The 13,975-nt window shown below is 47.9% G+C and overlaps 1 protein-coding gene across 1 annotated transcript in view; it reads left to right on the top strand.

The window, feature by feature from the left end:
* The window catches only part of ABCC11 (ATP binding cassette subfamily C member 11), a 77,157-nt gene extending 63,525 nt beyond the window's left edge, over positions 1-13,632 (top strand). Inside the window, exons 24-30 of the mRNA XM_009430753.5 lie at positions 1,810-1,899; positions 3,382-3,571; positions 5,087-5,246; positions 9,534-9,612; positions 10,282-10,395; positions 12,876-13,040; positions 13,170-13,632. Coding sequence (XP_009429028.2) covers positions 1,810-1,899; positions 3,382-3,571; positions 5,087-5,246; positions 9,534-9,612; positions 10,282-10,395; positions 12,876-13,040; positions 13,170-13,262 — 891 coding nt within the window. The 3' untranslated portion in view covers positions 13,263-13,632. The remainder of the gene's footprint in view (positions 1-1,809; positions 1,900-3,381; positions 3,572-5,086; positions 5,247-9,533; positions 9,613-10,281; positions 10,396-12,875; positions 13,041-13,169) is intronic.
* Positions 13,633-13,975: the final 343 nt, after the last annotated feature.

Raw genomic sequence — 13,975 nt, 5'->3', positions numbered from 1 at the left:
TCTCATGTAACCAGAAGGCTGGGGTAGGCCTATGCTCAGTTGGCTCATTTAGTGGCCTAGCATGAACCCTTGATCGTTCTACCTTTCTGTGCTGGCATCCACAGCCTGGCTTTGTCTGCAAGTCTGTCTGTATTCATGGTCACAAAATGGCTGCTGCAGCCCCAAGTGTCACATCCTCCCACAATAATGGTCAAAGGCTGGAGAGGAGATAACTTTTTCCATGTGTTCTTTTTAAAAGCAAAGAGAAGTTTTCAAGAACACACCCATCTGATGCCTTCTCATCCTTCAACGGCCAGAATGGCATCATGAGCCCACACCTAAACCAATCTCTGGCAAGAGGAGTAGAATTAATGTGGTTGGTTTGGATTAACCAAGCTTCCCTGAAGCATAAGACCACCAGACACCTGAACATGATGCTGGCAGGGCAGCCTGCAGGGTGTGATACACTGAGGGATGGGAGGAAAAGTGGTCTTCCAACCCACCCCTGGCCTCTTTTTCAGACTAAGCACCATTTCATCATGGTGCCCACCTTCTCTGACTTACAGAGGGCTTCCCCTCCTTCCTACACCCTTTTGTTTCAGCCATAGCCAAATGGCTTGTGGGTGCCTGGATGTATTCTGAGAATTTGCTGCTTTCAGGGCTTACATAGGCTGTTCTGTTTGGAACACACTTCTCCACCCATCTTTAGTCCACTGCATCTTACTTCACCTTAAAAATGTCACTCTAGGACTGACTCTTCCTGGAATCCTTCCCTGTGCCCTCATCCAGGGCCCCTCCTGTGCATCCCAGTGGCACTCCAGGGCTTCTCCATTGTGGAGTGCGCCCCTCTGCACTTTATTCTTTGTTGCCTTGTCTGCCTTTCCATCCAGCTGGGATCTCCTCGAGGGCAGGCCTACATCTGCTGCACTTTGGGACATGGAGCCTGGTCCAGCATCTGGCACAGAGCCATCCACCAGAGTTTGTTGAATGAATGTATGATTAATGTGTTACCCAGCACCCCCTGCACGTCCTGTTTGCCCATTTCTTGGGCCGGGGTAATGGAGGTTATAGACCGGGGCCCCAACCCCAGCTCTGCCTCCAGCTTCTAGATGTTTCTGTGGATGTAATTTCTTCTTTTGGCGCCTCAGTTTCCTTATCTTTGGTGCCCCCAATTCCCAAGAGTCCCTAACTCCTCTAGCCTGGGTTTCCCTGAAGGCAGGACCTGAGACAGGAACTTGGGTGCAGGCAGCTTATTTGGGAGGTGCTCCCAGGAACCAGGATTGAGGGAGCAGAAAAGTGAGATGAGGAAGGAGGAAGTCATCATGGGAGTGTGACACTGGGGTCCCTGTTCTACGTCACTAGGGCTCAACTGTCCTGGGATCTCCTGAGAAGCATATGGGGTATTTCCAGGACCATGCCCTCAAAGGCTGGGAGATGGGAGCATTTATCTCTGCTAGCTCTTGTTCCCCATCAGTCAAAGTTCATTCTCAGTAACCTTAAGTCTCCTGGGTTTCTGGGATGTCCTCATGCACAGGCTAGGTGGTTGCTGTGATGTGGGCAGAGGTCTTGAGCAGAAAGACATACAGAGGGCACTCAAGGTGGAACAGTGTCTGGGGAGGTTCTCCCCCAGAATTGCCCATCGCAGCTGCAGCTAAACTCAGAAGTGGGCTGAGGGGGCACCAGGGGCCTCTGCTCCGTTCTTGCTAGGAAAATTATCTTAGTTTCAGGGGTCACTCAGGGGCAATGGCAATCAGTGGTTATCAGGAGCGTTGAAGAGCCTGAGCACACCCCAGCAGCCTCTTGACCCCCGATACTTCTCCTTCCTTCTAGCTGGCGTCCAGCTTCCAGGGCACTGCCCGGATTGGCTTGGAGACAGAGGCACAGTTCACGGCTGTAGAGAGGATACTGCAGTACATGAAGGTGGGGTTCAGGTCTGGGTCTGGTGTGGGGAGCCATGCAAGCTGGGGCATGACTTCTGTGACCTCTACAAGCCCCACTGGCCTCAGAGCCCTGAGACCATCCCAGGAAACACCAGGCTCCTGGCCTTTCCTCCCCGTCTTCCCCAGACTTTTGTTGACCATCTCGCTGAAGCTCTTCCATACCTGTCTGCTCACTTTGACCACATCCCTCACAGCATTCCTAGGGGGAAGAGGAGATCATCTTCTCCTCTTGGAAATGAGAGGTTTGCCCAGTGCAATAATAATGATGACAATAATCTTTGTTCCTATTATTGCTTCCATTTATGTCATGGTGGTTAAGAGCACAGATTCTGTAGCCAGATTTCCTGGGTTCAAGTCTAAGCTTTACCATTTGAATCATTGGAATAACCTGGGCAACTTATTCAAACTCTTTTTCTCCATCTCTGAAATGAGAAAGACAATAGCGTCCCTTTGCCAGATTATCACAAAGTTGAAATGATATAACACGTAAAGCACATAGCACACTGCCTGACCCATAGTGAGGCTCCATCATGTTCTTTATTATTGTGATTGAGACCTTTCTATGGGCCAGGCATGGTGCTAAGCCCTTTATCTAGACTATCTCATGGGATCATGGAACAATTTTATTAGGTTGATTGGATGATTATCCACATTTTTCAGACAAGGAAACCGAGGTTGGGCCAGGCAGAACTTTTGCTTAAGATCACACAGGCTGGGGCTGGCAGAGCCCTGTGCAAACCAGGTCTCCTGCCCCCTTGCATGAGTGGAATTTATGAATTGTAGGGCTCTGATTTCCTGCCCAGGGATGCTGCTGTGACACGGCACCAGCATGGGGAGTTGTGGCTTGCAGCCAGGTGGTCAGATCCAACTTCTTCTCCAGCGTTCTTTCCTCTCAACACACACAACTGCACTTGATGCAGAGTGGGCTCGGCGTTAGGCAGATCTGGGTTTGAGTTCCAACCTGAAACTGTGTGATCTTAAGTAAGTTGTGGAACTTATGTTAAGTAAGTTGTTGATCTTAAGTTGTTGGATCCTCTGTCTCCTCACCTGGGAAATGCCTCCAAAAAGGCCTGTCTCATAGGATGAGGATAGAGAGAGATTAAGTCTGCACAAGGGCTCTGAGCTATGAACCCCGCCGAAGGGGTGAGTCTCTGCTGCCTTTACTGTCATTACCTTGGATTCTATTTCTTTAAAGTCACACAGTAAATCAGGAACGTTGCTCTATGTTAATAACAAGGGAATTAGCTATGCAGGTTTCTCACTCTTCTGGGGAAAATTTTGTATGTTTTAGGCGATGGGGGCGCGGGGGATGTTCCTCTGATTACACAGCAGGGGGCTTGACCTTGGCGCAAGGCAGGCTGGGGTGGGTCACACCCCCTACAGCAGGAGGCTGGCAGGCCCTCAGGGGATGGGCCGAGATGGATGATAACTATTGATTTCTTTTTCTTTCTTCAAAAACAAGATGTGTGTCTCGGAAGCTCCTTTACACATGGAAGGCACAAGTTGTCCCCAGGGGTGGCCACAGCATGGGGAAATCATATTTCAGGATTATCACATGAAATACAGAGACAACACACCCACCGTGCTTCACGGCATCAACCTGACCATCCGCGGCCACGAAGTGGTGGGCATCGTGGGAAGGACGGGCTCTGGTGAGCTGAGCTTCCTGGGCGAGCATCCCCAGCTCCTCCTTTGCCCTTTGGGCACTAGACCTATTTAGGGGCATGTGTTTGCTCAGTCATCCCCCAAATATGTATTAGGTCCTCACGCTGTGCTGGGCCCTGTGCTAGACAAACACTGGTGAGCGAAACCCAAGGTCCCCGTGATCATGGGATTCCAGTGGAGGAGACGGATGTTAAATAGACCAGCAAATAAAGACGGAAATATGACAGCTGCAGGCTGTGGTGGCTGCCGGGGAGGAAATAAACAGGGTGGTATGCAGAATAATGGGGCTAGTGGTACCGGGCTTTGGATACCTGGGTTCTGAGCCCAGTGCTTAAGCTGAGGGGTGTAGGGTCCGGGCAGGAGCACTTTTGGAGGGGCATTGCAGGGCACTGCCAGGATGAGGCACTGGAGTTAAATCCAGACTCCCCTTTTCCTCCCTCCCCACCCCCTTCCTGGACTGCTCTCACCAGCCTCTGTCTCCTCCTCTTTCCTCTCCCAGTTTCCTTTCTCCTCCTCAGTTTCTCTCCCTGTCTTCCTCTCCTGTCACTTCTGGGAGATCTGGCCCAAGTCCCCCTCCCTCTGCCTCTTTGCATTGTTCAAAAACTACTGTTAAGACTTGGTTCTTGTCCCCAGTCCCCCACTCCTGGACACCCCAGAGCTGCCTCCTCCAGGCAGCCCCATGGATAATGAGAGCCTGCCTGGTCTGTCTCCTCAGCACTCCTGCACTGCAGGGTGAAGAGCTTCCACATATGTTCTTTTGGGTGTTCTTCTCTTGCTATTTTCCACCTGCCGATTGGTGGAAACCCTGAGAGGGCTGGGGTCTGGCAGAGAAAAGCTCTCAGTAGATTCTGACCCTACTGCCTATATTCTACTGAGCACCTACTATGTGCCTGGGAACCGAAAGGTAAGGAAGACACACAGCTTCTACCCTCATAGAGCTTAACTTTGAGAACAGGGTTGAAACCTCCAATGCTTTGGAGCCTGGCAGGTGACATAGCTGAGTGCCATGGGTGGGTGTGATATATGGGGGCGGGGGAGGGCGGGTGGTGACTGGAGAATGCCACTGTGTCTCAACCAAGTGGCTGCACTCAGCTCCAGCCGAGCTGTTGCCTGGAGGGGGGATATGGGTCCAGTGTTGCCAATTCTACTAAATTTCAAGAGAAACATGCAATTTGAACTTTTATATCTAGGATTTTAAAAAATGCTGGCAAGGAATTAAAAAATAATCCTAACATTGTGTGTATGAAACAAAACATGTCTGTGGGCTGGCTTTGCTCCAGGGGCCCCACGTGTGCCCTCTGATCTAGGCTGTAACAAGCTGCTCATGGCATTAGGTATCACCTGGAGCAGGGACGCCAGCCCTCTCCTACCCCTTCAGGGCTCACAGTGATGAAGAATGGGCCACGGAGGGCAGCGGGTCAGGTGTGATCGCCAGGTGTGACCTGTGCTTCCGCTAGTGCAGATGCAGGAAACTGAGGCCCCGCTTGTTTCTTGCCCCACAGGGAAGTCCTCCTTGGGCATGGCTCTCTTCCGCCTGGTGGAGCCCATGGCAGGCCGGATTCTCATTGACGGCGTGGACATTTGCAGCATCGGCCTGGAGGACTTGCGGTCCAAGCTCTCAGTGATCCCTCAAGATCCAGTGCTGCTCTCAGGAACCATCAGGTGAGTGCTGGGCCAGCAGGAAGCCTGCAGGAGGTGGGTCACAGGACCAGGATTCCAGCACCGGGCTGCCTATAGTGAGCTGGTGACCAATGCCCCGATTTCCAGGCCTCCTTGGCCTGCTGGGCCACTCATGCCTACCTGGCTTACCTCACTGAAGTACTGCTGAGGATTAAATGAGGCCTCAATATATATAAGAGCACTTTGTAAACCATAATGTTATACACAAAAACAAAACATATTTTTATTTTTTAGAAACTGGATGGCATGGTGGTGCACAGCCGTAGTCCAAGCTATTTGGGAGGCTGAGGGAGGAGGATCACTTGAGCCCAGGAGCTCAGGGCTGTAGTACACTATGACTGTGCCTGTGAATAGCCACTGTGCTCCAACCTGGGCAACACAACAAGACCCTGACTCTTATTAAAAAACAAACAAACAAACAAGCAAACAAACAAAAAACAGAAACAAAACCCTGATGGGATTGGTCAGATTTCACTATACCATTAAGCATTTGCACTCAGGCTACCATATTCTTTCTTGTCCAGATGTAGCTTATTCTCTCTGTGCACTGGGCAAAGCCCCTGGGGACGTTTTTAGGAAGTGCTTCTTCAATGGTACACATTCTGGACAGGGGTGATGTGAGAAAAATCCAGGCAGCCCAGTCAGTGAAGCAGACAGAACCAGATCTTCCAGCCTCTTCACTACACTTTCTGTGTCCTCAGAAGTCAACTCAGGGACGAAGCTTTATCCAGATTAGGCTCCTACTGACAATGCACTTTATCTGGGAGGAAACATCAAGGCATGGGGACTGAGGAAGATGGATGCACTAAAAAGCAGGCTAGGTCCCCCCATGTTTTGTGATATTTAAGGAGAATTCTTAGAGCCAGGAGGATAAACTGAACCCCAGAGCTTCATTCATTCATTCCTTCATTCATCCTCCCACTCATTTAACTTGCCTTTTCTGAGCTTCTGCCTGGTCTGGACACTGTGCTAGGGACTGGAGCCAGTTTAATGAATGTACATTTTCCCTGCTCCCCCAGCAGGAGCTCACAGTGTGGGTGGGGAAGATGGTTTTGTACAGGGGTAAGACCCAATAAATCACAGTATGAAGGGGTAATTGCTAGATCAGAGATATGTACAAAATGCTAAGGGAGCTACGACTGTGATGAGTCACTGCCTGAGTGAATCCAGAAAGGCTTCCCAGAGGAGGGAACATTTGATCAGGGTCTTGAAAGCTAAGTAGGAGCTTTCCAGGCAGAAATAGGAGAGAAACTCTTTTCAAGGAGAAGGAACAATATGTGTACAGACACAGGGTTTCAAAATGACTGGGGCATGAGGTGGGGCATGGTAGTTCATGCCTGTAATCCCAGCACTTTGGGAGGGCAAGGCAGGGAGATCACTTGAGGCCAGGAGTTTGAGACCAGCCTGGCCAACATGACCAAACCCTGTCTCTACTAAAAATACAAAAATTAGCCGGATGTGGTGGTGCATGTCTGTAATCCCAGCTACTTGGGAGGCTGAGGCACGAGAATTGCATGAGCCCGGGAGGTGGAGGTTGCAGTGAGCCGAGATCGTGCTACTGCACTCCAGCCTGGGCGACTGAAGTAAACTCTGTCTCAAAACCTTCCCCGCCCCTACAAAAAAACCAAAAAAATGGTTGTGTTAGGGGAATGATAAGACATTTAGTGATAGATTTCTATGTTACAGTAGAATGTGGCCAAATCTCCTGTGCGTTGATATGAAGAGTAGTAAAAATATGAACTAACATTTATTGAGCATTTATATGTGCCAACTGAATGCTTTAGTATACTGCCTAATTTAACTCTCCCAGCAACACTGTGAGGCCCCTTCATTATCCCCATTTTACAGATGAAGGCACGGAACTTAGAGAGGAAGGGGACTTGTTTAAGGACACACAAAGAAATGGTGAACATGAGCTATAACCCTGGGTGTTCTAAACCCATAATTTGTGATATTTCCCCCCACCTCTTGCTGCAGAAAGAAATGTGGACTTGAAATCCTACCTTAGAACTTAAGGCTCTACCCTTAAGCGTCTCTCTGAATGTCTTTGATGCCAGCCTGGCTCTCATACTGGCTTGTGGCGTGACCTTGAACAACCCATTTAAAACTGATAAGAAAGGAGTATACCCATCTCATGGAGGAGAAAATGTCAAATAACCCATCTATGAAAGTGCTTTGGAGATATCAAATGTCATGCAAATAAGACCTGCCTCTTCTTTAGTACACATTAGCCCTACACACAAGATATGCGTGGCTGGCACAACTGGGGAAGGATAAAGCGAGGTTGACAGGTTTCACTCAGGGCTACATGGCTGCATAGCAGGGAAGTGTCTAGTGCTGCCTGTTCCAGATGCAAGTGTAAAGCTTGCTGGGTGTAAAGTCCAGATAGATTCCCTCTCTCATGTCAGTTACCTGGATGTTAGGATTCTTTTCACTGGAAGAAACAGAAAGTCCAGCCCCCCCACAATGAGCTACCACTTCACACCTACTAGAATGGCTATAACAATAATAAAAAGTAAATAGCAAGTATTATTAACAAGGATGTGAAAAAATTGAAACTCTCATGCATTGCCAGTGGGGATGTAAAATTGTGCAGAGACCATGGAAAACAATTTGGCAATTCCTCAAAAAGGTAAACAAAAATTAGCTGGGCATGGTGGTCTGTGCTTGCAATTCCAGCTACTCAGGAGACTGAGGTGGGAGGCTTGCTTGAGCCCAAGAGGTCAACGCTGTAGTGAGCTGTGTTTGCACCACTGCACTCCAGCCTCGTCGACAGAGTAAGACCCTGTCTCAAAAAAAAAAAAAAAAAAGTTAAACATAGAATTACCATGTAATCCAGGAATTTCACTTCTAGTTATATATCCCAAAGTGTTGAAAGCAGAGACTTCAACCCATATGTGTACACTAGTGTTTAGAGCAGCCCTACTCACAGTAATCAAAAGGTGGAAACAAGTCATACGTCTATAAACAGATGAATGGAAAAACAAAATGTGGTATATACATACAATGGAATATTATGCAGCTCTAAAAAGAAGGGAAATGATACATGCTACAATATGGATGGACATGAAGTGAAAGATGCCAGACAGAAGGACACATACTACATGAGTCCACTTATATGAGGTAGCTGGAATAGGCAAATCCATATCGATGGAAAGTAGAATAGAAGTTACCAAGGGCTGGTGGGGAGGGGAAAGAAGAGACTGTTTAATGGGTATAGAGTTTTTGTTGGGGATAATGAAAAAGTTTTGTTTTGTTTTGTTTTGTTTTGTTCTGAGACCGAGTCTCACTCTGTCACCCAGGCTAGAGTGCAGTGACACCATCTCAGCTCACTGCAACCTCCACCTCCTGGGTTTAAGTGATTCTTCTGTCTCAGCTTCCTGAGTAACTGGGACTACAGGCTTGCACCACTGTGCCTGGCTAATTTTTGTATTTTTAGTGGAGCGGGGTTTTACCATGTTGGCCAGGCTGGTCTCAAACTCCTGACCTCAAGTGTTCTGCCCACCTCAGCCTCCCAAAGTGCTGGGATTACAGGTGTGAACCACCATGCCCAGCAGGATGATGAAAAAGGTTTCGATATAAATAGTGGTAATGGTTACATGACATTATTAATGTATTTAATGCTGCTGAATTGTACACTTTTAAGTGGTTAAAATGATAAATATTATGTACTTTCTATCACACAATAAAACAAAACCCAAATGGCTTAAGGAAAAGTGGCCTCTAATGACTCATGCATGATAATGGGGAGGCCAAGGCTGAGTTCCAGGGCCCGGTTTTCCCCTAGCATTGCCTTGCTTCATTCTGAACTCCACATGAGGGCCCTGGGGGGCTCCATGTGTCCCACTCCTGTGGGAGGATGGTTGCAATCTCTCCGCTGTCTCCCATGGTAGCCTGAAAAGTCCTGAGATACACTCTGATTGGTTACTTTCCCACCCCAAGCTAAGCACCATGGCCAGGGATCGCTGTATGTCGATTGGCTTATCCTTGAGCCCTTTGCTCCATCAGGAGTGGATGGTGGAGCCTGCCCTGGAACACATGGGCTGGCGGACTGGGGAAGAGGTGGCCCCTAAACAAAACCTGGGCGTGCTGCCTGCAGAGGGAACAGGTGCTGGGAGGCACAAAAAATCTCCATTTGTGGTGGTTCCATGCATTTCCCTAAACCCCATAATCCGGTTCTAAACATTCTTGGTCATTCACTGGGCATATAAATGAGTGTTCAAAGCCTGGGTGATGTTGTTGAACACTTCTCTTTCTCTCATATGGCAGATTCAACCTAGATCCCTTTGACCGTCACACTGACCAGCAGATCTGGGATGCCTTGGAGAGGACATTCCTGACCAAGGCCGTAAGTAGCTCCAAGGCCCAAGTCTTGGTCTAAGTCTGCATCGCCCATGGGGGGCTGCTCCTTTGGGGCTCCTCTCATGTGGTGTTCCAGCTGCTGCTGCTTCGGGTCATGGATGCATCATCTCATGGAGATGAGATGACTTGGCATTCCTAAGTCAAGGCTGATGGCACTCAGACACCAACCGTGTGCCAGACACTGTTCTAGGCTCAGGGGCACAGCAAAGACAAGGCAGATGAGGTCTTTGTCCTCCTGGTACGTACATTTAATAGGAGATAAAGGCAACAAGTAAATGCAGGAGATACTTTCAGATACTGGTAAGGGCTGTATAGGTAGTCATGAGACCCATAGAAACTTCAGGGCAGGAGCAGCTCTTTTCAATTGGGTGGCCAGGCAAGGTCTCTTTAAACAGGTGGCAGCTGAGCTGAGACTAAGAACTGAGGGGCAGCCGATGAAAGATCTTTTGAGAGGACATTCTGGGCACAGGAGCTAGCGTATGCAAAGGCCCAGAGACGAGAGTGAGCAAGGCACAGTTAAGGAGCAAGAAAACAGAGGCTGGAGCGTAGAGAGAGGAGGCAGTGTTGCCAATACAGTGGAAGACTGACGAGGTCAGGTTGGGTCTCACCCCACAGTGGCCTCCAGGTTATGTTGTCTCTTCTTCCCATATCACAGATCTCAAAGTTCCCCAAAAAGCTGCATACGGATGTGGTGGAAAACGGTGGAAACTTCTCTGTGGGGGAGAGGCAGCTGCTCTGCATTGCTAGGGCTGTGCTTCGCAACTCCAAGGTGAGGCCACCACTGCTGTGTGGCCAGGGGAAGCCACAGACTACGCATGATGAGGGAAGCCACACCGGCTCCTTCTCCCTTCACTACCATGGGACACTGGGCTCTGTGCTGTACGTCTTAACAACAACAACAACAACAACAACAACAACAACAACAACAGCAACAGAATCCAAAGGGCTTATTCATTTCCTATTTTTATTATTATACTTTAAGTTCTAGGGTACATGTGCACAATGTGTAGGTTTGTTACCTAAGTATACATGTGCCATGTTGGTGTGCTGCACCCGTTAACTCGTCATTTACATTAGGTATATCTCCTAATGTTATCCCTCCCCCCTCCCCCCACCCCACGACAGGCCCCAGTGTGTGATGTTCCCCACCCTGTGTCCAAGTGTTCTCATTGTTCAATTCCCACCCATGAGTGAGAACATGTGGTGTTTGGTTTTTTGTCCTTGCAATAGTTTGCTGAGAATGATGGTTTCCAGCTTCATCCATGTCCCTACAAAGGACATGAACTCATCCTTTTTTACAGCTGCATAGTATTCCATGGTGTATATGTGCCATATTTTCTTAATTATTTCCACACATCTACAACCATCTGATCTTTGACAAACCTGACAAAAACAAGAAATGGGGAAAGGATTCCCTATTTAATAAATGGTGCTGGGAAAACTGGCTAGCCATATGTGGAAAGCTGACACTGGATCCCTTCCTTACACCTTCTACAAAAATTAATTCAAGATGGGCTTATTCATTTCACTGAGTGCCATTCCACATGCATTTGTGGTGTGGGTGAGGCATGGTAGATGAGATTCACAGCCTAGGCTGCCTGATAGCAGATTCCTTACACCTGAGCTGAAATGTCTCCAACTAGACCAAATGATGATCCTCTTTTCTCAGAAAAACACAACACATTAGACCCTCGTTGATTTTTAAATTGCCTACTGTATACTGTTTTAAAAACTTGGATGCAGTACATCCCTTTTATCTGTATTAGAATTGGGAATTGGATGACAGATGCTGATCCAGGGCAAAATTGCATATATATATATATTTTTATTTACTTTAAGTTCTGGGATACATGTGCAGAACGTGCAGGTTTGTTGCATAGGTACACATGTGCCATGGTGGTTTGCTGCACCCATCAACCCATCATCTAGGTTTTAAGGCCCACATGCATTAAGCATTTGTCCTAATGCTCTCCCTTTCCTTGCCCCCCAGCACCTGACAGGCCCTGGTGTGTGATGTTCCCCTCCCTGTGTCCATGTGTTCTCATTGTTCAACTCCCACTTGTGAATGAGAACATGCGGTGTTTGGTTTTCTGTTCCTGTTAGTTTGCTGAGAATGATGACTTCCAGCTTCATCCATGTCCCTGCAAAGGACATTAACTCATTCTTTTTTATGGCTGCAAAATTGCATATTTTTAAAAATTTTGCGGAACAGGGCTTCCAGCAGCTTTCTAGATATTTTGTCCATAATTTCAGGTGTTTGAGTATGTGAGATAGCCTGGGACAAACCTTCTCCTACGTAGGCGAGGCAAGACACACATGTACACACATACTTATGCACGCATATGTACATACCTCCTCCATACTCACACATGTATGCATGCTCACACACATGTATCATGGTGTGTGATACATGCATAATAATGCATGATAAATTAATGATAAATGCAAAAACTGTTGGTGCAAACTGTCAGAGCTGTGGGAAAAGAGCTCAGTGGGGCCCAAAGCCTGGGAAAATTTCAGAGGAGGTAGGACTTTCCCCCTCTTCTTTGGAGAGATGAACAACAAATTTGCAAAGTGTATGTAGTACTTTCTTCACACTTCCTTATTTCAATTACATAGCCATTTGGTGCTGCAATGGCTTCCTCTGTATTGCTTCCCAAATTTGAGTCATTACTTTATGATTTTTGTCATCTCTGGGTACCACCTACCCTGTGATTTACTAATGATACTCCCTTTTCAAAAACAGCCTCATCCCAAGCAGTGCCATTTGTGAAATCACACTTTCAGTGTGAGTTACAGTTTCCTCATGCATATCGTTAATGAAATAAATACAAAAATGTTAAACTAAAAAGAATGTTTATCCATATGCTGGAGAAATCATCTCATGTGCCTCCTGGGGTGTGTGCCTGCCCCTTCTTGGAGAACACCGCTCTACTTTAGTTTAGGTAAATGGGAAAGTAGTTAATAAAACAAGAAGTTGCCACTAGGCCATTTTCATTTCCAAGAACTTAATTCTCTGGCCACTAAAATGCAGTTAGCTCCTGGTTGAGACCTAACGTTCTCTTCATAAGGTAATGGATAATCAGCAATCAGAGCGGGCTTTGCACTCAGCACAATTCTCCCATTTCCCAGCTAAAGAAATGGAGACCTGGAGAGGAAGGGCCCTGGTGAATTAGTGGTAAACCAGGGCTAGACCCAGGTCTCTAGGGCCTGAAGTAGACACCTTCACCCCTGTTTTGTATTCATCAGATCATCCTTATCGATGAAGCCACAGCCTCCATTGACACGGAGACAGACACCCTGATCCAGCGCACAATCCGTGAAGCCTTCCAGGGCTGCACCGTGCTCATCATTGCCCACCGTGTCACCACCGTGCTGAACTGTGACCGCATCCTGGTTATGGGCAATGGGAAGGTGAAGGCTGCGTCCTTGGGCTGGTGGGAGGATGAGGGCTCAGGCTGCTACCCCAGATGCCTTTGAGTCCTCCAAGGACACAAGCTCAGCTGTGCCCTGATCCTCCCCTCGCCTTTCTCCACCCTCCAGGTGGTAGAATTTGATCGGCCGGAGGTCCTGCGGAAGAAGCCTGGGTCATTGTTCGCAGCCCTCATGGCCACAGCCACTTCTTCACTGAGATAAGGAGATGTGGAGACTTCATGGAGGCTGGCGGCTGAGCTCAGAGGTTCACACAGGTGCAGCTTCAAGGCCCACAGTCTGTGACCTTCTTGTTTGGAGATGAGAACTTCTCCTGGAAGCAGGGGTAAATGTGGGGGGGGGGGGGGTGGGGATTGCTGGATGGAAACCCTGGAATAGGCTACTTGATGGCTCTCAAGACCTTAGAACCCCAGAACCATCTAAGACATGGGATTCAGTGATCATGTGGTTCTCCTTTTAACTTACATGCTGAATAATTTAATAATAAGGTAAAAGCTTATAGTTTTCTGATCTGTGTTAGAAGTGTTGCAAATGCTGTACTGACTTTGTAAAATATAAAACGAAGGAAAACTCACTTTCTTTGTTCTGCTTCCTTTCGTTTCTTTTCTTTATGTTTTTTTAGACGGGGTCTTGCTCTGTTGCCCAGGCTGGAGCGCAGTGGCACAATCTCAGCTCACTGTAGCCTCTGCCTCCCAGGTTCAAGCAACTCTCCTGCCTCAGCCTCCTGAATAGCTAGGATTACAGCCATGTGCCACCATGACTGGCTAATTTTTGTATTTTTAGTAGAGGCAGGGTTTCACCATGTTGGCCAGGCTGGTCTTGAACCCCTGATCTCAAGTGATCCGCTTGCCTTGGCCTCTCAAAGTGCTGAGGTTATGGGCATGAACCACTGCACCCAGCCATCTTCATTCTGCTTT

Source organism: Pan troglodytes, chromosome 18 (genome assembly GCF_028858775.2).
Source record: "Pan troglodytes isolate AG18354 chromosome 18, NHGRI_mPanTro3-v2.0_pri, whole genome shotgun sequence".
NCBI classification, from domain to species: domain Eukaryota; kingdom Metazoa; phylum Chordata; class Mammalia; order Primates; family Hominidae; genus Pan; species Pan troglodytes.
The sequence above is the reverse complement of the archived record's forward strand: the minus strand, read 5'-3'. Positions and strand labels throughout refer to the sequence as shown.